Source organism: Oxyura jamaicensis, chromosome 4, assembly GCF_011077185.1.
Source record: "Oxyura jamaicensis isolate SHBP4307 breed ruddy duck chromosome 4, BPBGC_Ojam_1.0, whole genome shotgun sequence".
Lineage (NCBI taxonomy): Eukaryota > Metazoa > Chordata > Aves > Anseriformes > Anatidae > Oxyura > Oxyura jamaicensis.
Window position 1 is genome coordinate 39,391,145 of NC_048896.1, and position 24,974 is coordinate 39,416,118.

The 24,974-nt window shown below is 42.9% G+C and overlaps 1 protein-coding gene across 3 annotated transcripts; it reads right to left on the bottom strand.

The window, feature by feature from the left end:
* Nucleotides 1–91: 91 nt before the first annotated feature.
* On the bottom strand, nt 92–24,974 carry PDGFRL (platelet derived growth factor receptor like). Of its 3 annotated transcripts, XR_004750853.1 has the most exons (7): nt 24,858–24,974; nt 17,766–18,060; nt 10,300–10,451; nt 8,555–8,848; nt 8,101–8,240; nt 2,086–3,244; nt 92–440 (listed from the first exon to the last, which is right to left on the bottom strand). XR_004750853.1 is itself a non-coding variant. In XM_035326166.1 (6 exons), the coding sequence occupies exons 1-6, from the start codon at nt 24,910–24,912 to the stop codon at nt 3,056–3,058; spliced, it is 1,125 nt and encodes a 374-aa protein (XP_035182057.1). In that variant the 5' UTR covers nt 24,913–24,974; the 3' UTR covers nt 1,950–3,055. The 3 variants fall into 3 exon arrangements, 2 of the variants coding, with proteins under 2 accessions (XP_035182057.1, XP_035182058.1); XM_035326166.1 differs by lacking the exon at nt 92–440 and having other exon boundaries at nt 1,950–3,244; XM_035326167.1 differs by lacking the exons at nt 92–440; nt 17,766–18,060; nt 24,858–24,974 and adding an exon at nt 14,804–15,139 and having other exon boundaries at nt 1,950–3,244; nt 10,300–10,453.

Below are 24,974 nucleotides of genomic sequence, written 5' to 3' on the forward strand. Positions count from 1 at the left end.
GTTTTCTTTCATAGAAAGCTAGAAACCTGCTTACTTAATGTATTCTAAAGGTCTAGCGCTATCTGAGCAACTATATAAGTGTTTTTCTTCAGCTACTCCACCTTAACTATCTCAAATGATAAGTTTCATAGGAAGTCAGTGACACTTGTAACTGTACCACATAGTCTGTCATTTCAAACTATCCATAACACGTTTCATGCCACTGCAATACTTTTCTCTAAAAGTGTGTGTTTTTTGAGTTACACCACACTTGCAGTAAAACTTGAGCTGAATCATTTCCTTATGCTAATTGAAGACTGGTTTTTCATGACAAACACCACGGATACTTGCATGTAACCTGGTATCAGGCCATTTGTGCAGGAAATTCCTTCTAGACAGCAAGTAACCACTGCTCTTCAAAACTGCAGTTGCCTGACAACAAGGAAATAACTTTGGGCTGCCTGGATTTTTTTTTTTAAAAAAGTCATCAGAAAGTTGAAATAATAATTGAACCCTTAAGATTAAGAAAAATACCAGCAGTATGTTGCTGCTGCTTTGCTTTAGCAGAGCAATGACTAGGGTGGGGAAATAGAAATAGCAATAGCAGCAGGTTTAGGCATGTGACGTTGACAGATCACTTAAGATTTCATTTCCCAGGCATCATTCTTTTGCCTTGTGTCACTCTTCATTCACATGGAAATGTGCATTTGCATCAAGGTAGAAAGAATCAGGCTTGCCCATGAGGCTTTGGGGGAAATATGAGCTATGTTAAAATACAAGGTAAAATAAAGATGTTCTCGTAGTTTCTGATGATGAGAATTATTTTAATGTTTGCAGCGAAGAAGAAAACCTGCCAAGTTCTTCCTTAAAGGTGCTGCTTCTGTAGTTATCATCAGGTCTGAGACCTGTATGTGGTCAGTACATGTAACTATTAAACCTGAGGGACACTACTCGTGCAATGATACACCAATGGATTTACTTAATCCTTTTCTTCCCTGCCAAACTGTCACCAAGAAAATGATGCTACCACATGAAGCGACATAGTATTGAGAAGTCTGAACAGGTGACACTATCTCCCCCTCGCTATATATTTTAAAGGAAATGAATTGTCCAACCAAAGGCTCAAAAGCAGTTTGAAATTTAAGATGCTGGCACAGCTCCTGTAGTTCAAAGTATTTACTTTTCTGATAAAGTGTTAAAAAGGAATGAAAACATTACACAGTCTCATCCAGAAGCTCAGGGATTATTAAAGTTACTTTAAAGGCTTGCCTAGGGAAGAAAAAAAGGGGGTACAAAGTCCTCATTTGGGTATTACTCTAAAATTATATAATACCTATTTAATCATTTGTAGTAACATTGCATGTTCTTGATGCCTTTTAATGGCAATGAGAAAGAAAATTATCAAAGAATTACTTCTTACACAGTCTAAGTTGGTCCTACTGCTTGCTACATGGACTTTTTTTGGTAGCTACCTTATTTCCAGAGGCCAACTATATTACAGGCATCTAGGGCATGGTCTCTGTGAAGCATATTTCTTTCCTGAGACTTGCATATCCATTTCAGTCTTTCACTGACATTTATCATATCAATTACGTTGCTTTAGGTTCCTGCACTATGAAGAAACAACTTTCAGCAAGCCTGGTCAATGCTTTAATTAGTTACGGTAACAATCAGATTAATGACATTATGGATAAGCTGCCTTTCTTTACACTAGTTGTACTTACTAGCTATCACCACTCTATCACCACTCAAAACAGTCCTGTATACATTTGCTCAAAGGTCTCACTTATCTGGAGCTAAGGGATTATTTCAAGCCAGCACCAAATGAAAGCTTTAGGAATTCTGGTCAAAGGCAGCCTGAGACATATTTAAGTGTGTAAGCAGGGGCAAGGTCCCTGGTTTGATTCCTCATATGCTCAGAATAAGCTGTTTTTCGCATGCCTTGTAAATAAAATGGCCTGCAATAAGACTTTTTTTTGTCACACAATTGTACTACTGATTGGTTTTGTATCAGAAGTTCTAGTTTACACGGATTTCTTTGGTCGAGCCCTAGGAGAAAAATAGCCGTTGCTGAAGCATCCAACAACATTGGGATCAGAGTCTTACCTTTTCTCTGGAAAGGCTCTTTCCTTGCAGTGGGAACTTAATTCATGGTGAGAGAAGCAGTTGATTGTTTATCCAGATACTGTTGTGTAAATCAAACATCTTTCCTTTCCTCCGAGGTAAATTAATGCAATCAAATTAAACTTAACCTGAGAAGAGATCTGCTGTATAATCGAACATTATTCTAATCATTTTTTTCTTCTGTAAATGATACTGTATAAATAAATGCAATTGTTACTTTTAGCAAACAAAAACAATGCTACATTACTACATCTATTGAGGAATGAACTGTAAACAAAACTACAAAGTTGTAAGAATGCTACAACATGAGCAAAAAAATCTAACGTATTCAACCACTTACAAGTCTCCGGAGACACCCTCTAATACTTTAATATTTATTACTAGTCTTCCCCAGGACTAAGAATATTGTGGTTTGTATCCTTATACATAGGAAAAATGAACACACACATGTACACGTTTACTGTTTTATACTGTTAATTATTTTAATTATTCTTACAAAATAAACATTGCTATTGGCTAGTTCTATATGATTTTTTTAATCATGTACAGTATTCTAAACTTTAAAAATTGCACAGCACCAGAAAGAGAGATGCCTGCACTGGTGGAGTTTTTATATCCTCTCAGTTTTCACAGAGGAAGAAGGCACAAACCATACGGCAGGTTAATCTTGTAGGAGTTTGAGAAAAAGACCATATGCAAAGCTCAAGAGCACCTATTCCTAAACATTATAAGCCCTGTGCATGTTCAGGCTTAAAGTTTAACACTTTATAGTATTTTTAACTCATAATTGACTACTGCCAGATGTTTGGCCTGTCAAGCTAGTGAAAATGGAATGTGTGGACAGACAAAAAGAAGGTGATAGAGAAAATTTTCATTTAAACATGAATAAAAAACTAACTGGTTAAAATGTAAAATAACATACAGTTCATTATGGGTCCAGAAGCCTTTCCTGTCAGTTCAGTTCCACTTTAGTGGCCACAGTTGTTTCTCCTTGTAGGTTCTGAGCTATACAAATGTAGTTTCCAGCATCTCTGGCTTCAAAATTTTCAATAACAAGAATGCTCTTTGAGATTCTTGTGGTATGTCCAGTTCCTCTGTTTATTAGTCTCCAGAAGTTTTGGATAATCACAGGCCTCTCAGACTATTTAAAAGGAAAAAAAAAAAAGTGTATTTAGTGACTCTATCAAATTCTGAAGCGAGCAGTCAGTCCAAGTCTACCTCTGAAAGTCACAGTGAAGATTCCTGTGCTAAGTATTGACACACCAGCGAGTTACACCAAATAAAGACAATTCAATGCAGAGAACTTGTGCTCAAAGTGGAAGAGACAGCTTTAGACTGGTAACTCAGTAGGTTATGGGTTGCCAAAGCTCTGCCTTAAGTGTATGACTGAGCTCCGTAGATGTTGGGGTCCACTTGTTCGGTTGTTTGTGTGCTCGCTCAGAGGGGGAGGTAGGCTGGGGAAGGGGATCGGTTTGAGATGGATGTGTGAGCCTATTTTCAGCCATTTGGCATGTCCTGGAAGGGAAGGCAGCAATGGCATGAGTTAGCTGACCAAAATTCACCTAATTCTCTTTTAGCACAATGAGTAAGTAGCTTTAAATGATATTTTGTAAACTAATGCCTCCTCCTCAAGGTTCAGAAATGCAGCATGAGATAACCTACAAGCAAACAGAAACTCAGAGATGCTGCTAAATTAGTCCTTGAGCTGTGCTCACCGAAATATTTGTATACAACTAACTTCAAAGCCAAAAATATAAACAAAGATACTTACAAAGGTACTTTTAAAATATTTTTTTTCTTCTATTTAGAACAGGATTTTTGCTTCTTCTATAAGTGAATCTTCATAGACTGTTTATCTTACCACACTTTCATACCTCATACACTTGCAAAGGACAAGGTAGGAGCAAACAGTCCAAAGAGACACTAAAGCAGCCTCTTTCCTTTCAACCCCCATCATGCTAGTCAGCAGGCTTCATCCTAGAATAGCCTGAGTTGGAAGGCACCCACAAGGACCATTGAGTCCAACTCCTGGCTTCACACAGGACCACCCAGAAATCAGATCATGTGTCTGAGAGCCCTGTCCAAAGGCTTCTTTAACTCCAGCAGGCTTGGGGCCATGACCACTGCCCTGGGGAGCCTGCCCCAGTGCCCGACCACCCTCTGGGTGCAGAACCTTTCCCTAACCCCCAGCCTGACCCTCCCCTGTCCCAGCTCCATGCCGTTCCCTCGGGTCCTGTCGCTGTCCCCAGAGAGCAGAGCTCAGCGCCTGCCCCTCCGCTCCCCTCGTGAGGGAGCTGCAGGCCGCCATGAGGCCTCCCCTCAGCCTGCTCTGCTCTGGGCTGGGCAAACCAAGGGGCCTCAGCTGCTCCTCACACATCTTGCTCTCTAGAGCCTTCACCATCTTTGTAGCCCTCTTTTGGACACTCTCCAATAGTTTTATATCCTCATATTGTGGTGCCTCAAACTGCACGTGGTGCTCAAGGCGAGGCCGCACAGCACAGAGCAGAGCAGGACAATCCCTTCCCTCACCCTGCTGGCAGTGCTGGGCCTGATGCACCCCGGGGTACGGTTGCCCCTCCTGGATGCCAGGACACACCGCTGGTTCATGTTCAGCTTGCTGTTGAACAACACCTCCATATCCCTTTCCACAGGGCTGCTCTCCAGCCTCTCATCCCCCACCCCTATCTATATCCAGGGGTGACCTTCCCCAGGTGCGGAATCCAGCACTTGCTCGTTAACCTTCACACTGCTGGTGATCGCTCAGCTCTCTAATTTGTCGGGATCTCTCTGCAAGGCCTCTCTGTTGTCAAGGGAGTCAAATGTTCCTCCCAATTTAGTGTCACCCACAAACTTACTCAGTATACCTTCAAGTCCTGCATCCAAGTCATTCATGAAAGTTTCGTTAATTGTATCGCATTAATACTGTGGATAAAACCGACAAGAAAAAGAGGTTTCTGCTTGGAAACCATCTCCTCTTAATGAAAGAAACAGATAAGCCATTTATCAATATGAATGCTCTAAGGCTTAAGCTAATTAATAACAATGAAAGAGCAAGTTAAACACTTATCTAGAGCCAAAGCTACAATCTCAAACTTGCAAAATGACCAGGACAGGAAAAGGTGCCAGTCTTGTTGAAGCTTAGGGATGGGTTACAGCGCAGGCACGCTATGCCTAGTCAGTGGCACATTTTTACAGCTGGCAATGACTTTAAATAAATAAATAGCATAAAATGGTAAGCTCTTCTAGACATTCTTAACTCTTTAGAAGGAATCAAGCAAAGCTCCACTTAGCAGAGCACCAGCCTCCTGTTCCCAGCCTGACAAATCAAGTCCTGCCTTCAAGTAGTACTGCACCCTTCAATTCAAGCGTTGGTAAGGTAGGTTTTAGGTACAGCAAGTGGAGCTTCCCTGACTGTATTAAAAGTGAAGGTAAATGCCACGTCAGGCAGATACTATATGCCTGGCTGGGCTTCCACTATCCCAGTTTTTCCTCAAACTAATTGCCTTCTGCTTTGAAGATAGTTTCAGGGAAGCATATTAAGGAGTGGATCAGTATGCGTTCACAGCAGGTGAATGAGCAAATGCAATTGTCAGGGAGTGGCAAGGGAAAAAGTATCTGAGGGGGAAGAAAGTGGGAGGGCGAGGTAGTGTCTACAGCGATGAGGTGAGGGTCCTTCCAACACAACGCACTAGCTAAAAGACACAGCAGACAAAGTGGTAGGTGGCTGTCCAGGTGCTGGGTGGGGTAGCAGGGAAAAAAAGATAGCACTGATACCCCTGCACTGCTCTGAAAGCAGCAGCAGGGAACAGAAGGACCTAGGAGGTCTTAGAATGTTGCAGCTCATTCTTGCACAAAAGGAGGCATATCAGAGCAGCATCGTTGATGTTCCCCTTTCTGCTCCCTCCACCCCTACCCAATGAGTTACTGTAGGGACTCGCTTCTTAACTGAAGTTTAAAATTAGAGGGGAGTGGAACTGACGAAGTCTGTAGGACACATACTGCTGCTACTCTGGCAGTTCATTTGCTGGGGCTGAAACCCAAACAAGACTCTTCCCTCCCTTTCCCCAGGCACATCTGGAGCCGAGACTGTTTTTGCCTGTCGATTAGCACACGAGCCCTCTCTAGGCTGTAGAGCAGATGCAAGCCACAGGCCAAAGTCTGTCTCTCTCAGCAGGTGGGTACAGTCAGAGGGTGTAGTCTTCTGCTGATAGCGTGCACCCTGGACTGCAGGCGGTTTCTACAGCAAATAAGGGAGGTAGTTTGCATGCTTAGCTGTTTATGTTCGATCAGGGCTAGAAAGGCATAACCGCAGTGCATGTGCCAGCTCCGCATCAGGTTCTGTAGGACCGCTGGGCCAACAGCTGCCAGCGGCCACGCTTGGGCACCCACTCAACTCAAAGTGCAAAAGCAGCAAGGGGCAGACACTAACAAGACACGGAGTTTTGGAAGGCCAGCCTGAGTCCAGAATTGAGTTCCTTCAATTGCTTGTATTTAGTGGTTACTGTCCATTACAGAAGATGTAAAATTGGGGTTTGTACAGGCAGTTACTATAGTACAATACACAGATGGCAAGGGAAGTTAACAAAAATATATATCAAGCAGTCAGCAAAGCTAATGTGGTCAATGGGGGCATTTCTTCTCTTCCCTGCCCAAGAGAGTGAATTGGTATGAAGACTGTCAGAGATAAAGCTTCTCCTTTGAAGGACAGACACATTGCAACTTGTTTCTGTATCTCACTCAATGGAACACTAAGGGCTAAGCTTAGAGGAAGACAATTGAGTGTTTAACTAAAAAAAACAAAAACAAACAAAGATTGTTCATCAGTTCCCTGGAGCTGAAGACACTTCACTTTTCCCTTCCACTTTACTTCTTACTCCAACCACAGCCACAAGCTTCTCCAGCCATTTAGACACCTGCTCCTTTCCTTCCTAACTTCAGACTCCGGAAACATGAATTCTTCTGCCAAACTCTTCCCACGCTCCACCTAGTGCTCACGCCCCAGATCACCTAATCCACGCTGTACCAAGCATCTCACCAAATGCAAGCTGTGGCTGCCCTCATTTAAAGAGGAGGACAGGGAAGGGTAAGCTGGTAATTACTCTTGAACCCTCAGACTAAGAGTCTCAGCATGAAATTTTACAATACTGAACAGCAATAAAATAAAATAAAGGAATCCCCATGGAAAAAAAAAAAAAAAAGTAAGCACTGAACTCTGATCACTCACTTAAACAATAAAGGCCACCGTCAGACAACTTAATTTCATGCTGGCTCAGGGACACCGGTGCTGATGCTAAGGCCTCATTAGTGAGTTCTGCATCATCCTATGACATCACAGCACCAGGAAGGCAGGCAAGTGGAATACAATACAATCCCTCAGGTCCTACAGGACCCCTTTCCTCTGGTGAAGGTTTGCATCTTCCAGCAGTCCCTCTCTTGCTCCTAGCCTGCTTAGGATAAACAGCAGTAGAGATGAGTCTGGGCAGAAGCAATTGTCTGTGCTTCTGGATCTGAGCAGCAGTTCAGTTTAAAGATTCTGGGTTTTGATGATTCATGTGCCCAAGCCATGGAAATGGATAGGATATCAAAAGCAGGGCAAAAGAAAGGCTTTGTGAACTTCCCTAGAATAGCTTCCTGACGCTGGCTGGGCTTTGACCAGACTTTTCTTTGTAAATGCTGCCAGAGGCCAAGTGTCTTTGGAATGGAAACCTGAGGGAGGGGTGAGCTTTGCTCAGCTTGATTTTTGCTAACACAGGTAAGAGCTCTCAAGCTTCAGTTCTGTGCTACTTTTAGGCTCTCAGGGAAAGATGGGCTGAAGTTCAAAAGGGATGTGCTGCCTCCTCCTTCCAGCATGCCTGAGCTAGTGAGAGGCAGTCACCACAATAGGAAAGAATCTTCATTCCAAATCTAGACAGCAACTGGCATTCAAAATATTGCCTTTATGAAGAAAAGCAAACAAACAAACACAAAAACACTTCAACCAAGGCAGACACCTCTTACCTCTTGCCCTGGGTACTGCCAGCTGAAGCTCACATCTGCATCTGGCTCCCCAAGAACAGTGCAGATTACATGAACGCCATCACTGACTTCTGCTCTATTGGGTGATGCCACGATTGTGGTTGAGGGTGGGCCCTTGGGGACTGATAGAAACAGAGTATTGGGAAACTGGAAATCGGTTTCTGAAGTGAAATATACCAATAAAACATATTCAAGACACAAGCTGTGAATCAGTTTGCTTAATGCAACAGGTAAGTGATGAACAGCTGCAAGTTTCCACCCTATATCAGGAAACTGATGGAATTTATATGTACAAAGCTTTATCAGATATAGTTTTGATGAAGATTTCAAAATTCAGTGATTACTTAATTCACAAATTCATTTTTTAAAACTTTTCTAAACCGCCTCAGCAGGAGAAACAGGAGTCCATGTAAGTATATTGGAAACACCACCTTACCTTCCACATAGAGCAGGTGATACTTGATGGAAATCTGAGGTGCTCCCTGTGACTCTGCTTTGCAGTAGACAATACCTTTGTGATCAGAAGTAGGGTGCTGGTAGACAAAACCCTTCTTAACATCATAAATAATATTAGTTCCATCAGTTTCAATTTCTTCTGCTGGAAATTCCCTGTGTAGAGTTACTTTTGCTGAAGGAGTAGTAACACGGCATGGAATGACTGCAGGTTTATCTGGGTTCAGGTAGACAATCTCAAAATAACTGGGAGTAGGTACAAAAAGTTCCTCTTTATCTAAGCAAAAGAGTTTAAATAGTTAAAATAATGTTTAAATCTTGGTTTAACAGCAAGAAGAGAAAATACATGAGGAAATCACTATGGGCAACATTAAAAATAAACCCAAAGCTTTTTGCTTCAAATACACACACAAAAAACAATTTTCTAATCTGAGACTATGTATTTACACAGCTTGCATTAGAAACATTAAATTAAAAAGAAATTCAAAATAGCCTTCGTTGCAGTCTTGTAGTCAGATTTCTTTAGATTGGGAAAATCTTTAGAATTCCTTTCCAATAAGTATCTAAATACTCATCTGTATCTAATTCTGTTCACTCACCCAACTTTAAAGGGTGACAAACATTGAAAGAAACACCACCACTGGTAAGATAAGCACTACTAGAAAGAGGTATTTTTTGGAGCTACAGCCTTTTTATACATACGATTTTAGGTAAAGTGTTTGATTTCCTGCTCCGCAATGCAGCTGAAATATTTAGTGCTTTCACACTGACAGTTTAAGAGTATTTCCACATTTGGCGTCCTCCTTATAAAGCTGAAATTCCTCTTCCTAGCATGAGCATTTAACCTAATAGCTTGACTGAAAAGTTTATTCCAGCCTTTCTGAAGGAATGTATCCTTGGAACATGAAACGCTTCTGATAAATGGCTTCTGTACAGTCTCATGGTCTTATTTAGCTCCAAAACCTATTACAAACAATCCTATCTTAGCATTTGTCCTGGAATATTCGCTAGCCAAGAATGCTTTAGCTCTAATCACACAGCAAAGGTTATTTTACCACTCAGAAAGTTTTCCAATGGAAAAAACAAATTAACCTTTTTTTTCAACTCTGTTGCACCAAGTAGCAGTAAACTGCACGCAGATATTTACTACACCATGTTAAGGCTACAGTCAACCTCAGGCTCTGCAGGACAATACACCCACGTAGAGCGTCTTGCCTCTCAGCATGCTACACAGGCACTTGGGAGAAATTGTGGCCTTGCCGAGATCAATGAGGCCAAGGTTTTGAATTTGGTGCAGGTAACTGGAAACGTGTTGGGGGTGGGAGAGAATGCATGGGGTCACCTGAATGTCATGACAAAAGAAGTCTTCTACACACAACTATTTTATTTATCAAGACACATTTTCAAAAATTAAACAGTCTTTGGATTCAACCTGTAGAAGATCCTCAGCATGTGTCAGTATTTTCAATGGTACTTGATTTCATTGTACTGTGCATTATTTTAAGTATGCATGTAGCATAATCCATAGAAAAAGTGGACTCATAAATTACAAAGTGAGTAATTGTCTGCAAACTTCACCAATTTCTTCCTTAACCTCTACTAACAATAGACTAAAATTGAGGAAAAAACATCTTGACAGTAAAAGATCTGAAGCAGACTTGTCGTCTTACTAACAATCTTTATTTCCACATATTATATGAATATATTCATAATCCCCAAATTAATTACCTGTGAAAAAGATGTACGTTGAACCTGTTTTAGTCTCATCCTTCTTGCATTTGTTACCATTGCATAGCTGCAGCCAGCAGCTATATTCACCAGTGTCTGCTGCAGTGGAGTTTGTGAGGATCAGCTGACTGTACCTGTCAAGCTGCTTTAAACTGCGGAGAAGAAAAACAAAAGGTACAGACAAGCACTGGTGTGTTTCCTTGTACATTTTTGTCAGACCACTTTGACTTTTGATTATTTTTCTCCTGCTCTGCAACAACCCCATCTCTCCTTCAGAGCTGTGTTGGAACTTCCCCTTTTGCTCCAGCAAAGGCCTGCACACAAGCAGTTTTATTGATTTCGACTATATGCGTGAGCATTTGTAAGCTTTTATCTCGTCTGGTTCGTTCTTGAGTTTGTTCCAGAGCCTCTGTTTTGACAATGGGCTGTGATTGCCGTAAACAATGTTTGTCTGTACGTTGTCTCGGTTTGTCTATATATATCCCATCTTCTCATGCTCCAAGCCAACCCCCATGCATTACATTCCACTCCTGACACCATTCACTTCAACTGTAGCATTGCTTCAGTAGTGTACAGAAAGGTACGTCATGCACAGGAACCAGACTGGCAGTACCATGAGGCAGCTGCATAAAGTTCCACCTGCGTGATTATTTCTGGGACTTCACTTGCTTTTTTCCCCTCTTTCTCCCAAATACACCTCTTGGTGGATTGAAATTTGTAAGTTAATTTGTATGTACAGATACTGGCTGTTGCTAAGGGTCTTAACTACGAAATTCAGTAGGCATGATCTTGTTCTTTTTTTTATGTTTAGGTTTGTTTTCCTGGCCCTTTCTTGCAGACAGGTGGTGGTAGAGTTAGCAGCACCTGCCATGTTACCTTCTGATGGACTGCAAAACCACTGGTCCCACAGCACCAGCTGTCCGTGAACCCTGTCAGGACAGTCACATGGCAGTACTGATGCATTTCACTGTTGCTCTCACCCTAAAAAGATGTTATTTTATTACCACTTGCCTTTACGTGGTAGCATATTTAGAACACAAAGGTTTCCTGCTTTCCTTTGCAAGACATTGCATTCTACGGTCATTTCTGGTGTAATCAACCCAGGAGAGATTTTTCCAGTTTTAGACATTTGGTAACAAACTCATTTTCAGTGTTTCAAACTGGGTCTGGACAAATACACAGCTTGCATCAATTCCCCACAGCTCCTGTGCTCTTATTGAGCTGTGGGTTCTCTCTCTGCTTACCCTCCTCCTCTTTCATTAATGCAGCAGTTATCCTGTAAAGCAGAGATGCAAGACTTACCGCATCCTTTACTTGGGGGATTAGTGCACTTTGAAGACATTCCTCTCTAAAACTTCTTGTTCCTGTGCCACTGCAGCATTACTGCAGACGTGCGTGACACTGCTGCCTGTGCTAGATGCTCTGTTTCACTTACGCCCCAATTGCAGGCAGCCTCCCGCTGGCTGCTCACATTCATTTATTTAACCAGAGAGGCTGCTGCTTTCAGCCACACACGTGCCCTGAGATTTCCAGCTCCCTGGGTGTTCTGCTAGGAGACTGCACTTACTACCCGCAAGCATGAGCAAAGGCTCACGTAACCCAATGTTCAGCCTCCAGCCAAGGCCAGGAGCTCAGGAATTAAAACCGTGCCAAATAAACAACCCAAACAGGGCTGAGAATTATCTTTTCCACTGAAGCCTTCAGGCTCTGTCAGCACACTCATGCACCACGCAGCAGTTTTGAAGGCTGCCTAAGGAGACAGGCAAATCGTGCTTCCTACTTGCTAATTCACTTGTCCTATATGACCTTGTCTGATTCCCGTTTCTGGAATCATGTGATTATGGAAAAGCAGCATTTTCATTGGTAATATATACACTGCCTTACACTATAAATCATCTTCAGTTTCTGGGTAAGCTTTGAAAAACTTGTAAGTGGGCAAGAAACCCTTTTTTGTATCACACACAGGAAGAAAAGAGAAATCCAAAGCATGTCCTAGTCTCTATTATTTAATTCCACAGCTCCACTTCATAGGCTACATAACTATGTTGGCATAAAACGTTTTGCAAGTAGCCAGCACTAATTGTCAACATTGTAGAGAAAACACTACGCTAGAACATTTAGCCTCCAACCATTGATGCAGACACTGAACTACAGCTCAAAAATCCCAACAGACAAAAAAAAATGAAGGTCAGAGTTAATTATTGTGCAGCGTGTTCTGCTTAACTGAGAATAAGCTACCCAGTAATCAATGGCCATAGCCTCGTGATGTAGTCATCCACAAACATGCAGCAGCAAAATCTGGCAACAGAAGGAGTGGAAACATTGAGACTTGTGATGTGACCATGTTAAGCAGACAAAACAGACTACATAAAATGAATTATAAATGGCAAATTAAGCAACTGACCTATATTTCCAGGAGAGCTTTCATTTCATTAGTATTTTAGGTGATGAAAAATCTGTCTCAAAAGCCAAAACTCCACTGTGCTTTACATACCACAAAGTAAAAATTTTGTATATAGAAACATTTCAAGGCTGTTTAAAGAAGAAGAAAAAAAAACTACTTCAAAATCCTATTCCATACATTCACCTTATTAAGCTTCAGTTATTTTAAGTTCAAAAGACCTTTCTCAGAAAAGCTACGCCAAGTTTAGAAGCTAGAAAGAGATAAAGGATGATAAAAATATAGTGTACATTGCCTCACTTAAGAGTATCTAGCAACCTCCTCTCAAGCAGCTTGCACTCGTACTGACACAGAAGAGCTTATCTCAAATAGAGGCTCACTAGGAGAGGGGCATAACATCCTTAGCGTTTAGCACAAGAAAAAAGCCTCCCAGCTTTTAAACTATAGAGCTCATGGAAATAAAAGAAATGCAGTTAGACGTAAGCACAGACAACAACCCTCTAAGCCAGCAGGAGCCTGTGTCAATTTAAAGCAGCCTAGATTTGTCCTGTACAACACTCACGGTTTCCTAAAGACTTAGGGAAGTGCTCCTTGTCCATGTACAAACATGCACACCGTCCTTCTCCAATTCTGACCCAACTGGAACAGTTCCATTTCATCTAAATTGATTTATCACAGACTTTCATCTGATAGATAAACTGGTTTTGACATGGGAGAGACCCCTGCCCCAAGTCAGGCAGAGCACAGACCACGTGAAGTCAGCTTTTGTCCAGAGCACCCTTTTGCTCTCGAGCAGAAGAGAGCAAAAAGGTACTTGCCCTTCATCCCTCTCAGTTTTTGATCCTTCTCACACACCGTAGGTCCAGTTTCTGGGTGAGCCTGCAGTCGTTAACTTGTTACATACCGTTTTATGAAGCAGCATTCCAGCCCTGCCATTCCAGAGGTGCCCGCGCTATCTTCGACTGTTAACACCAGGAGTTTTGGCTACATTACTCCACCAGTACTCACAATTTCCAGACAAAGAGTTATCTGGAGGGTGTATTTATGTTGCATAGGGTAAGAGAGCACTACAGATAATAAGGTAGTCCTGAAGCGAGCTGATGGGTGCCCCTAACTTAACAGCAAAAGTCTACACAATTTTAGCTGTCTGCCCCGAGCTGTATTGCCTGCTATGGGGTCTCTAAAGCAAAGTCTGCCATTTCAGTGTGCGCTGGTATTTCCGCCAGTTACGGCAGAGGAAAGAGAAGATTCAAAGATTCATCCTCCAGCAGAAGATAAGAGACAGCCAGAGTTCTCTTTTCACTCAGCATCTTCCCTCACAAGCCCCACGTGATAATTTTAGCATATGTTAACAGCTACAGACCTATTAAAAACAGACTCTCTGGTACTGCCAAGCAAAAATACTTCATCTACAAAGTCATAAAGTAGACCTCCAAAAACAAGTTCAAAGAAACCACAGCCATCAGTACTAGAAAACTGGCTTTTGTAAATATAACCTCTTCCTTCTTAGAAAACTCATATTGTCCTCCAGGCTGCTGTCTTCTCCTTTCCATATGGGTGACAAAAACATGATAAGCATGGCATGGAGGCAAGACATCTGGCTTTTATCACTACCTCTTTTTGTAACCACCCATAGGAAATGCATACCTCTAAGTAGCTGCAAACCGAAGCACACTCTTTGTCCCAGATCTCCTTCTTCTCTACAGGAAGCAGACCCTGGTCAGCACCTTTAACATCAGCTTCTGCCCCAGAGCTCTGCTGCTACCAAACCCTCCAATTAGCTGAGCAACCCAAACTCTGAACTTTAGAAGTCTCTTTTGCCCCACACAGTTGCAATTCTGCTAGATGCTAGGGGTCCTTGAAGATTCCTCCCAGTAACAGCCGGAGTCTGACGATGTTAGTAGCTCCCAGGAGATGCAAGATGCTTCTTGGTCTTATGATTTTCCTAAAATTCATGGGTACTCCCACCAGATCAATTGAATTTTATGTACCTTCTGTTACTTAAAGACAAGCAAGAAATGGATGCCTGAGCATCAGTTGCTTTAGGGATGTACCACTGAGCACACAGAAGGCAGTCATCAGTCCCCAGCAATTGCACAGACTTGTCACCACTGCCTCTCCTGTCCTCTGGTCCAAGCAACCTTCTTCTCCTCCCCAGTCCTCTTCACTTTCCAGCACCTCCAGCACCACTTTGCCCCTGCTGCTGCCACCTCCGGTTGTCCCAGTGCTTTTGCAAGGCCAGCGTGGAAATCCAAGGTACATTTTATTGGCCTGGGCTCCGCTCCACACCTCACTAACTGGTAATGGGTATCTCACCTCTTACACTGCATCTTTAAGCACAAAAACATACGTTGAACATAAATCTATTTACAGGATTACACCTTTTTTGCTGTAGGTTACTTGTTAATCGTTTTTCCTCATTTTCTCCCCTCTGCCCTACGTTCAGCATTTTGTTTTAAAATAATCTGTGTAAGATATTTGTAAAATTTTAAAAAATGCTTTTTATAGTTGATGCTTACTGCACAGACTTTTGCATGCCAAGAAGATCTAAGCTCCTCTTGAAAGCTAACTAGATGAGGTCTTCATGATACTCTCAGTTACATTCAGTCAAAGCTTTCTAAAATGAAGGAATACAAATTTTGCTTTTCATAAAGGGCACATTCTACAAAGAGTGTTTTGTATTAACACTACAGCAAAGATCTTGAGATAATTAACAAAGACGTGATAAAAACGTGATGCACAAAATTTGTTTGTCAATGTCTTCATAAATTACTACCATTCCTTGACTCTGAAATGTGCTATTAATCTATGTCTTCAATTTCTCTAGTTAGTTATAGGGTCTTCTGCTTACAATGAAAATAGTTGATTCAGTCTAAATCAGTCTTACTGCTTCAGTAATTTACTTCTCAATATTTTTTCTAAAGCAAAAATCATCATATTTCAATACAGACCCTTAGATAGAACCCTAACATACTTCTAAAATAAAATACTTAGGCAAGATATATCCATCCATCCAAAATGTTTTGTAGCATTTATTTTGGGTGACGTTACTAACTTTCATTTTACTGTTACAAAATTACAAATACTGTGAACTTGAATGAGAACAGAGAGGTAAACTGCTGAGGCAACAGAATCCTAAACGACTTCAAACTGCAAAATGGCAGATTACAAAACTAGGAAATGCAGATCTTCTTTCCCCAGACCACCCAAATTCTTGTATTTTACCCCTTTTGCATCACTAAAACAGTACAAGAGAAGAACAGTCAGTCAAACAAATAATGAAGCAGCATTCAGACCCCTCTCTGAAAACCGAGAATACTTGCCTTGCCTTCTTCAGTGCCAGATGTTAATACTCTGATAACATGTACACGTTATCTACAGGTCTACAGGGCCACACATACAGTCCAAACCATGAAAGCAGCCTATTTGCAGATGCGCAAATGGTGAGCTACACTGAGAAGTGAGACCCACGACCACACACTCTCTCCCTTTTGGTATGATTTTGCACATTCTTCTTTGGTGTGCTAGTAGGCCAGGCTCATACTGCGGCTGACATATGCCACCTACTGGCATAACTCTGAATAAAATACCATTTATTGCAAAAAGAACGCACAGTAATTGTTCAAATCAGCCACAAGATCTTTTGAGATACTGCTGAGATAAGCCCTCAGCATAAATAGGCTTGTTGCTGTAACTTCTTACACCACAAGTCTTATACTAGCTATAAAGAAGTTTATGGAGCCAGTTTATTCTTGAACTCCTAAGCTGTAAGGGGACAAGTAAATACACACTCAAAAGAATCAGCTCATGAATTTCATAAGGGTACGGGTACAGACCACAGGGTACAGCTGTCAATTTTCAACCTTATTCTTTGAAAAGTGAAGTAAAATGAGTATATCTGAAAAAGTAACCAACTGTGCTTTAAGGCAGCTTCATGCCTATAAGGAAGGGAAATGGATCACAGAGATTCAGACAACCCTGGTAATTTAAGATCCCACAAACTTTTAATTAATTTAGGAAAAAAAAAAAAAAGGACAGTAGGGCTTGATACCTTTGCTCATACTTCTGTGCTCCTCTTACCTAATAATGCAAGAAATACTCCTTATGGCTATTTCTTAGGGCACTGTTCACAGTGCTCCTCAGTCTCCTGACTGCTTGTCTTTCATAGACACTTCAACATAAATCTCCATAGAACAGATAGTGAAAACAGGCTCTTCTTTTGGCAAAAAAAAAAAAAACATTAGTGGAAGACACCCTTGAACTCCTTTTTATGCCCTTCCTCTTTCAAATACAGAACGAAATTAGTACATTCAATCTAAACTTCCCTGTCATGTACTATGCTCAAGAACTGGGAAGGCCAACAAAAGTATGGGTTTTGGTGCTGTTTAGAACAGCAATACACTCACCTGGTGGGGCAAAGAGAGGGAGAAAGTCCTTAGCTCCTCTTCCTGCTCTCACAACTATTTATGTGGTTTCCATTAAGATGTCACTAGGTGAAAGCAAAAGCCTTCCTAAACCCAAGGTGACTATCCTCAGTGTTAAACTCTATCTCACCACTAACCTTGCAACAATTCCCTCTGCATGCAAGAATAACTTTGACAGAAGAGGTAAAGTCTACCCTCACTCACTCCTTAGAGCGCTGGTTGGTGTATTTTTATTTTTTTCCAAGTTGAGAGATGTGGGTTTGAGCCTCTTCAGGAAATTAACGTGTGTGTCTCAGGTGATACCTATGCTAGCAGCCAGCACAGCCCAACAGCAGCAGGTCTCTGTGGAACACCAGAGCTGGTAGTGAGCAACTGACATCCTCTCTCATATATTTCGATAGTTTTACTTCAGTGTGGTCCTTTGGTAGTGGCTGAAGCACACTGGTGTCCCCCTGGACCACAGCTTCTGTTTTACATTGATCTGAAGAAAATCCAGTTCACATGCTACGAGACTATTGCACAGTGCACATCACAGGGCAGTAACTGGGCCTGACTGGAAGATGCTTCTCCTTTGTTACAAGCATAAGCAGCCACTGGGTAGCACATCTTTTTCCTCCCCAGAAAAATGAAAAATAGCTTACCTGAGTCTAGAGTCTTTGAAGGTGTCTAGGTACGAAGGATAGCTCCAAGTAACATTGCTCCCCTTGCAGCGCAGTTCTATGCTTTGTCCCGCAGACAGGCTCAAAGTGGCAGCGAGCTTCTGGAAGCGACCTTTATCCATCACCTGCATCAGTATGGACTGTGACTTGGAAGGGGAGTCAGCAGATTCCCTCTCCTTCATTTTGGGGCCTTTGGGTTTTACTTTTTTATTGACAGGCCTAATTTTGTTTTCCCCTGGTTCTTTTGGATGCTTATTTTTTGCAGACTGTCCGATAACTGGTAAAATAAGGAAAAGAAGACAATGTTATTGATTGGAAACAGGTTATACAGTCTTCTTGCAAAACAATTCTTTATTATCACAGAGAATATTTTGATCTTCCTATAAAAGATTCACAAATATGACTAAGAGTTAAATTCCATAAGCTTTTGAAGTCGCTGACATGACTCATTTTCCTGGAAAGAAAAAGAAAAAAAAAGGAGAAAGCTTTCAATAACATGTGGAAAATCTATACTTACAGGTCACATAAATAGGCAAATATGTAAGGCATGTGAACTTCTCAGATGGTACAGGAAAGAAAGTATTTTTCCCTCCAGTTACTTTTGTCATTGCTACCTCCTATCACTGCCATTTAGTATGCAATGCTACACAAGTCCCCCATCTTTGTACATATTTATATGGTTATACACATTTATCCATTCTGCACAACCCTTTAATATACCGGGTTACCATAAGAGAGACGTGAAGAAAAACCGGGCAATCACCTGAAGGCAGCATTTAATTCATGACTTCCCTATTACGGGCACTTATCTTGGAAACTGAAATCTCATTTAGAGGCAAATGAGAAGAGATTTCATTACCTGCCAGAGGCAATAGGGATGCTCAGCAGCCTTTAAAAACTAAGCAAATGAAATGGAAAAGAGAGGTATCTCAAACTGACTAACACAAAATTATCCTTTTTAGGAAAAATAAAAAAAATAACTAAAAAACCTAACCCCCAGATTCAAATGTATATGGGATGAAACTCACTATGTTGACTTCTTGGGTGGAAAGGTGTAAAATGCTTTTGGGCTTCAAAATTCCTCTGCAAACTCCTCAAGATCTTTTTGATGACCCTTTCTTTGACTGGCACTGCTCAGTGCCTCGCCCCTATGCAAGGCATACCAAAACAGCACAACAGCAGCACTCCACCTCTACTTGACATTGCCTATCCATGCCAGGCATACCCCACGTGCAGTCACACAGCAAAGAGCAAGGTAAGTCATAAGCATTTCCATAGTTTAGCACCCCTGTAGGTTGATAGCAGCCTTTGAAATAAATTAATTAAATAATAAAAGATATTCACGCTTTAACTGACAGTGGTAAGCATGGATCTCTTGTGAGATGAGCTTAAAACTGCTGCCCCTCGACAGCAAAACATCCACAAACCATGCCTGACAGCTAACTTACACTTAGTGCAGGTTTTCCACGTAAAAGTGCTCTGGTACCTTACTGTACAAACCAATAAACGAGCTCACCACGAAGAACTGGGAAATCCGATCTGAAACAAGAACACACCATTTGCTGTGAGGGTGGTCAACCACAGGCTGACGGTTGCCCAAAGGGGTTGTGGAGCTTCCCTCCAGCTGTGGATCTTCAAAACCCCACTGGGCATGGACCTACAGCCAGCCAGCTCGAGGTGGCCCTGCTCACCCCAGGGCTTGGACTGGGTGATCCCAAGAGGCCCCTTCCAGCCCTTCTGTGCCCCTGTGATTTCAGCAGGGGTTTTCAGCAGCATTTCCTTCTTGTCCCACACCAACCCCAACACAAACTCCTGGAGGACAGCAATGGTGCAGACTTCTTACTCTGCCCCATGTCTTTGGAGCTCTTTGGACTCACATCTAGTAAGGATAACTTCTGGAGAGGCACGCATGCCGTTACTGAACTGCACACCCCCTCCATACCTACATTTTCCCAATTCTAAGTTACTAACTTGGTGAAATTGGTTGCAGAGATGCCTCAACACCTTACCACCAGCTACAAAGGAGATCAAACAGCAACACTTTCCAAAGATCATGGCATTTTAAGATAAAGAGTAACATTTTATGATTGCTAGACTGGAGACTGAAACAACTATTTGTTTCTTCCAATTTTATTCTGTACCCATTTTCTAACTACTCCGAGCACATGACCCTAGAAAGAGACACATCACATCTATTAAGGGAACAAGTGCCACTGTTCCTGTGAGCCCCTTGTAGGTACCTTCGCAGTGCTGTAGGGTACCCGCCTGCTCCAGACTGACAAGTCCTAGCCTATTTAATTGTTCCTCATGCAGAACATGCATATGAACAACGGATCCATTGCATCACCTTTGGGCAACAGAAAGAAGACAAAAGCAGACTGCACACTAGGTTCAAGATATGGTCACATCATGGATGTACACATTAGTGGTGCCTTCTGAGCTTTCTGTCTTGAAAAGCAGTAATGGAAGTATCAAGAGCTGACTTTCTCTAGGATAATCACACATAATTTCAAGATCAATTTCCAAAGAAGCAATTTCTAAGCAGTAATTCCTAAGCAGTAACCCATTGACGTCTATGCAAAGTTAGTCATTTTTACTGTGTGTTTGCTTGCACCTACCAACACTACATTTCCAGTCCTATTTTCACTGCCCAGCCTTTTAGAATGTGGAGATCTTTCAGCAAATCTTTACTGTTAGGTGTTGTTTTTCTGATGGAGGTTTATAAACCTGCTGAAAAGCATGTGCTTTGTCAATTTGCTCCAAAGCTAGTTCTTTATCATAGTAATGAAAGATGTCTTCTAATGATTCTCCCCATAAAGATTTTGTCTATTACAGTGCCCTGCAGGATATAGCACTTACTAAAGTCCCTGATACAGTCACAACGTCACTATTTTCCAGCAAAGCCTGAGCACCTCCATAGAGGTGTGTGAACACAGATGCTTAAAAATAATCAGATTTTTGAGTTACAGTTTTAGTTTCTGTGGGTGTTCTTTCTTATTGCCTGTTCCTACCAGTGTTAGAGTTTATGGCCATCTCTTTCTGTCCCAACCCTGCACATTACAAGAAAAAAAAAAAAAAAGGCTGTTTTTTAATCCCTTTTGCAAGCTGTTTCTCAAACTTTTTTTGTCTTCCTTATTCTGGTTTTTGTATTTAACTCATATGTGAGTTAATAAGCCTCCCCATTTTATTTAATTCCCCCTTTCCAAATTAAACACAGTGGTTTCTTTGGCTTTTATTATTCCTGCAAGAATATTAAAACTACAGTCTGGCTCTTCTAAAGCTACATCTGAATCCCATCATGAGCACTGCTCAAGATCACATCAAGAACTGCCACTTTTCTCGGGGGTTGTCTGAGGAGCTGCTCTAAGAAGTCATTGTCTGTGGCATCTGAACAATTACACTTGGCATCACACCCCGATGTGTGCGATCCAGCCTGCACAAGGCTAAGTAATTCTGTGTCTGTTCTTTCCAACCCTTGCTGCCTCTCTGATTTTCCTTAGCAGATCAGTCGTGCATCGGGTGGTCAGTTACCAGGTTGTTTTTTTCTGTACAGAGCTGCTGTTTTACTGACAGAGCTCACAAGGCACCAGATTTGAGACTACAGTTTTCTTCAAAACATACTGCTCCTGCTCCTCCGGGGCAACCTATTCCACTGTTCCTGAATAAATTGAGTCCTGCTATTAGAAGGTCCCACTGACTGGCCAGACAAGCACTCCCATTTCAAGCCACCCATTCCAGTTCCCCTTTGCACTTCCTAGCTTTGTCTCCGTAAGCACACAAGCTTTGGTTCCATCCCACTTTTTTTTTTTTTTTTTAACCCTATTAAAGATTTAAAATCAGACCATTTGTTCAGACTCCCCTTTGCCCCTACCATTGCATTCTGCCAACCCCAACACAAACATTAGTTTGAGGACACGCCGCTCTTACCACGTCACCCCGAGGAAACACATCGCCCCGAACTGCATGCGCTTCCACACCTGAGACTCCGCTGCTAGGAAACTGTTAAAGATTTGCCTATGAAAGCACTTCAATTTCAAATGCCAGAAGCCTGGTTTTAATTTCCTCCAGATGCAGTTTTTCCTTTCCACACAGGCTCCCTCTGTTCCACATGTTTCTCTAGCTCCCAGCGAGCCTAAACACTTCCCTCCTACTCCCCGCTGCCCACTACACAGTGGGGCTCTGTCTTTCTCACCTTGTATTTTCCTGCAGATGACAGCAGGACATTTCAGGAAAAGCCATCACAGGAGATTTTACTTTCCTACCGAGGAAACCTTGCTTTGCCCCTCTCCTACACCTCCCTGAGATGCGAGTTTCCATGCAAGCCTGATGCCACCACTTTCTGCACCTCATAATCCCATGCTGTCATTGCTGAATTAAATCTCTGTGAGCCCAGTAACTAACTGGTACAGTAGTCTATCACCTCAGATGAAGAGGACACACTATCAAATCCATCTGCAAAGAACTCACTGCACCGATTCCTCCTTTCTCTTACCCAAACTGCAAGACCTTCCCAGGGAAGGGAACAAACTCAACCAGCCCATCTACTCAGGAACATGAACATGCCGTGTTTGGGGTACTTCACCCTCTCACTGGGTTTATGCACAGAGCCCCCATTGTTTAAATCAAGGCACAGCACTTAGAATTAAAAAGAAAAGGCTTAGTTGAAAAATATTCATTGAGAACACACATCATGTCTACCTCTGATCTGCTCCAAGTATCAGTTCCAGGACACACTGCACTCATTTCCTCTGCAAAGTACATTCAGGCTCCCTAGCTAACCCTTTGTGTCCAAGCAGGAGACAGTACATCAATACATCACAAAAATACGTCACACAGCACTTCTGGTCCTGGTTCTTAGCACCTTTTAATGTTTCTCCCCACCCCATCCCCTTGTTCTCATAGATGATACACACACAGAAATCCCCAAATGAGTATTAGTCACAGGATGCAAAACGCATTCAGTGTTGACCTGAGACATCACCTATATCCACGTGCATGCTCCACTGGTTTCACAGCTGCATGGGCTACAACTGGAGAGTGCTCCAGTTCCTTCAAGCACCCACTAACAACTTCAGAAGCAGAGAGCAAGCAAGGTCTTCCACAATGACGGAGGAACTGTGTGCACCATCCACCTGACATACCTATTCCACACAGCAGGTCCTATGCCACATCTTGGCAGCATTAGAGACCTTTCAACTCACATTAACATGGGTGACTTCTTACTTGAAGAAAATAATAAATCAAGCAGTACATCACCATAAAGAATCAGCCTGAACCCCTAGGATGAGGATGAGAGGGTAGAGTCTTTGTGATCGTAGCTAACAGACCAAAACAGGTTGGGCACACCTCTATTTGTGGTACTTCGAGTGCAAGGCTACCATGCACACCAGCACTCACACAGACCGTGTGGAGTGGCATACCAACATTCACGTAGGCAATCTGGAGAGACATATTTCACTGGTCATAAACTGACGCAAGCTATGTTAGGAAGGCTATTTAGCAATCAGATTATGCCTATGGTTTAAATTAATAGCTATCATTACATATGCCTGGTTATTTCTCACATAGATGAGCCCCTGGATGACCCAGCACGAAGCACCCAGCCAAACCTCCAAATGTAGATGAGCATAGATGAACCAAGAAGAAAGTTAGCCTGGAAAACCTTTTGCCTAAGTTGTAACTCATTTCTCACTCTGTGTTTTTATTGGCGATTTCTTAAATAGAGAACACTTTCCTTGATGTGGTACTACACACCCACACACCCCATCTTTAAGTAGAAATCTTCTACACCACACTGGTACAGCAACTCCTTGCCCAGATTGCAATCCCTTTGTACACAGTCATAAGAAAAATGAGGCTGGAAAGGGCATCTGGAAGGTCCTTCCTACCCTAGTCCAGTTGCTCAGGGCACTTTGACAATGTCTCAGCCTGGAGACTCTACAACCTCCCTGGATAACTACTTCCAGGGCTTAACAGCTCTCAGGGTGAAGAAATTTTATGTTCGTACAATAATTTTTTCCCCTTATGTCCCAGGCAACTTGCAGTAGCAGCCTCTTTTCCTTTTGCCATGCATCTCAGAGCCTGGCTCAGGTTTCTCTACAAACCCTCACGGTCACACAGCCTTCCCTGGGCTGACAGAGCTCATTCCCCAAACTTTTCCTGACAACACGTGAGAAACAGCGGCAGGAAGGGACGATGCTCCAAACTTTGCTTCAGCTGTCCTCTCCACCAACAGATCAGAGTAAGAGCACAAGCCACTGGCTTGAGCCACAAGTATGAATAACAGAGAAGTTGGTTAGGAACTTTCTTCCCCAGCCAAAAAAAGAACTCCTTTCCCTGCCAGGGGTTCATCGCAACATAAAACTGAGTTAAGAACAAAGTTCGGTCCTTCCTATGAAAAGGCCAACAGTGCACAAAACACATTGAAATGAGATTTATCAAGGGAAAAAAAAAATAAAAATAATAAAAAATAAATACATAAATACATAAAGTTAAGGACTCATGCCTGCCAGGCACGAAGCGACCCACTTACACCCGGAATCTTCCACCAGCACCATGCGGGGACATGACGCCTGCTCCACAGTGAAGGACACCTCAAAGGGGTGGGAGACGGACTCGTGGCAACCATGTCCAGGCACACCTCGGGGGCTGAAGTGTCATTCTTTCCCTCACAAGTGACACTGATTATAACTATTTATTTGTTTTAATTGAGCGCCACGCGCAGCACTGAGCCCCCTCGGGACAGGCGCAGGGACCTGAGAGCTGGCTAAAACAGCGAGGCAGCAGAGGGGTAGCTGGTGTTTCCGACAACACCCCCCTACACGCACCCAAAATCTCTGCCCGGAACGGAGCCACATTTCGGCTCTGCGGCGGAAAACCGCAGCGGCGCCTGGCTGTGGGGGCGCCCCCGCCGCCCCCCGGGGGAGGGCGGGCTCCCCGAAATGGCCGCCGGCCCGCCGCGGGGTCCCTCATGGCGGCGGGCGGGGGGGCGCTCGGCGGGACAGAGAGCCGGGGAGCAGCCGGGGAAGCCCGAAGCAAAGTGCGGAGGGGACAAGGGGGGTCGCGGCGGCTCACCGTGCGGCAGCGCGTCCTGCAGCAGCAGCAGGCTGAGGAGCACCCAGAGCCGCATGGCGTGAGCGGTCGGGGCGCTGGGCTGAGGCGGGGCGGGCGCGGCGGCGGGGGCGGCCCGGC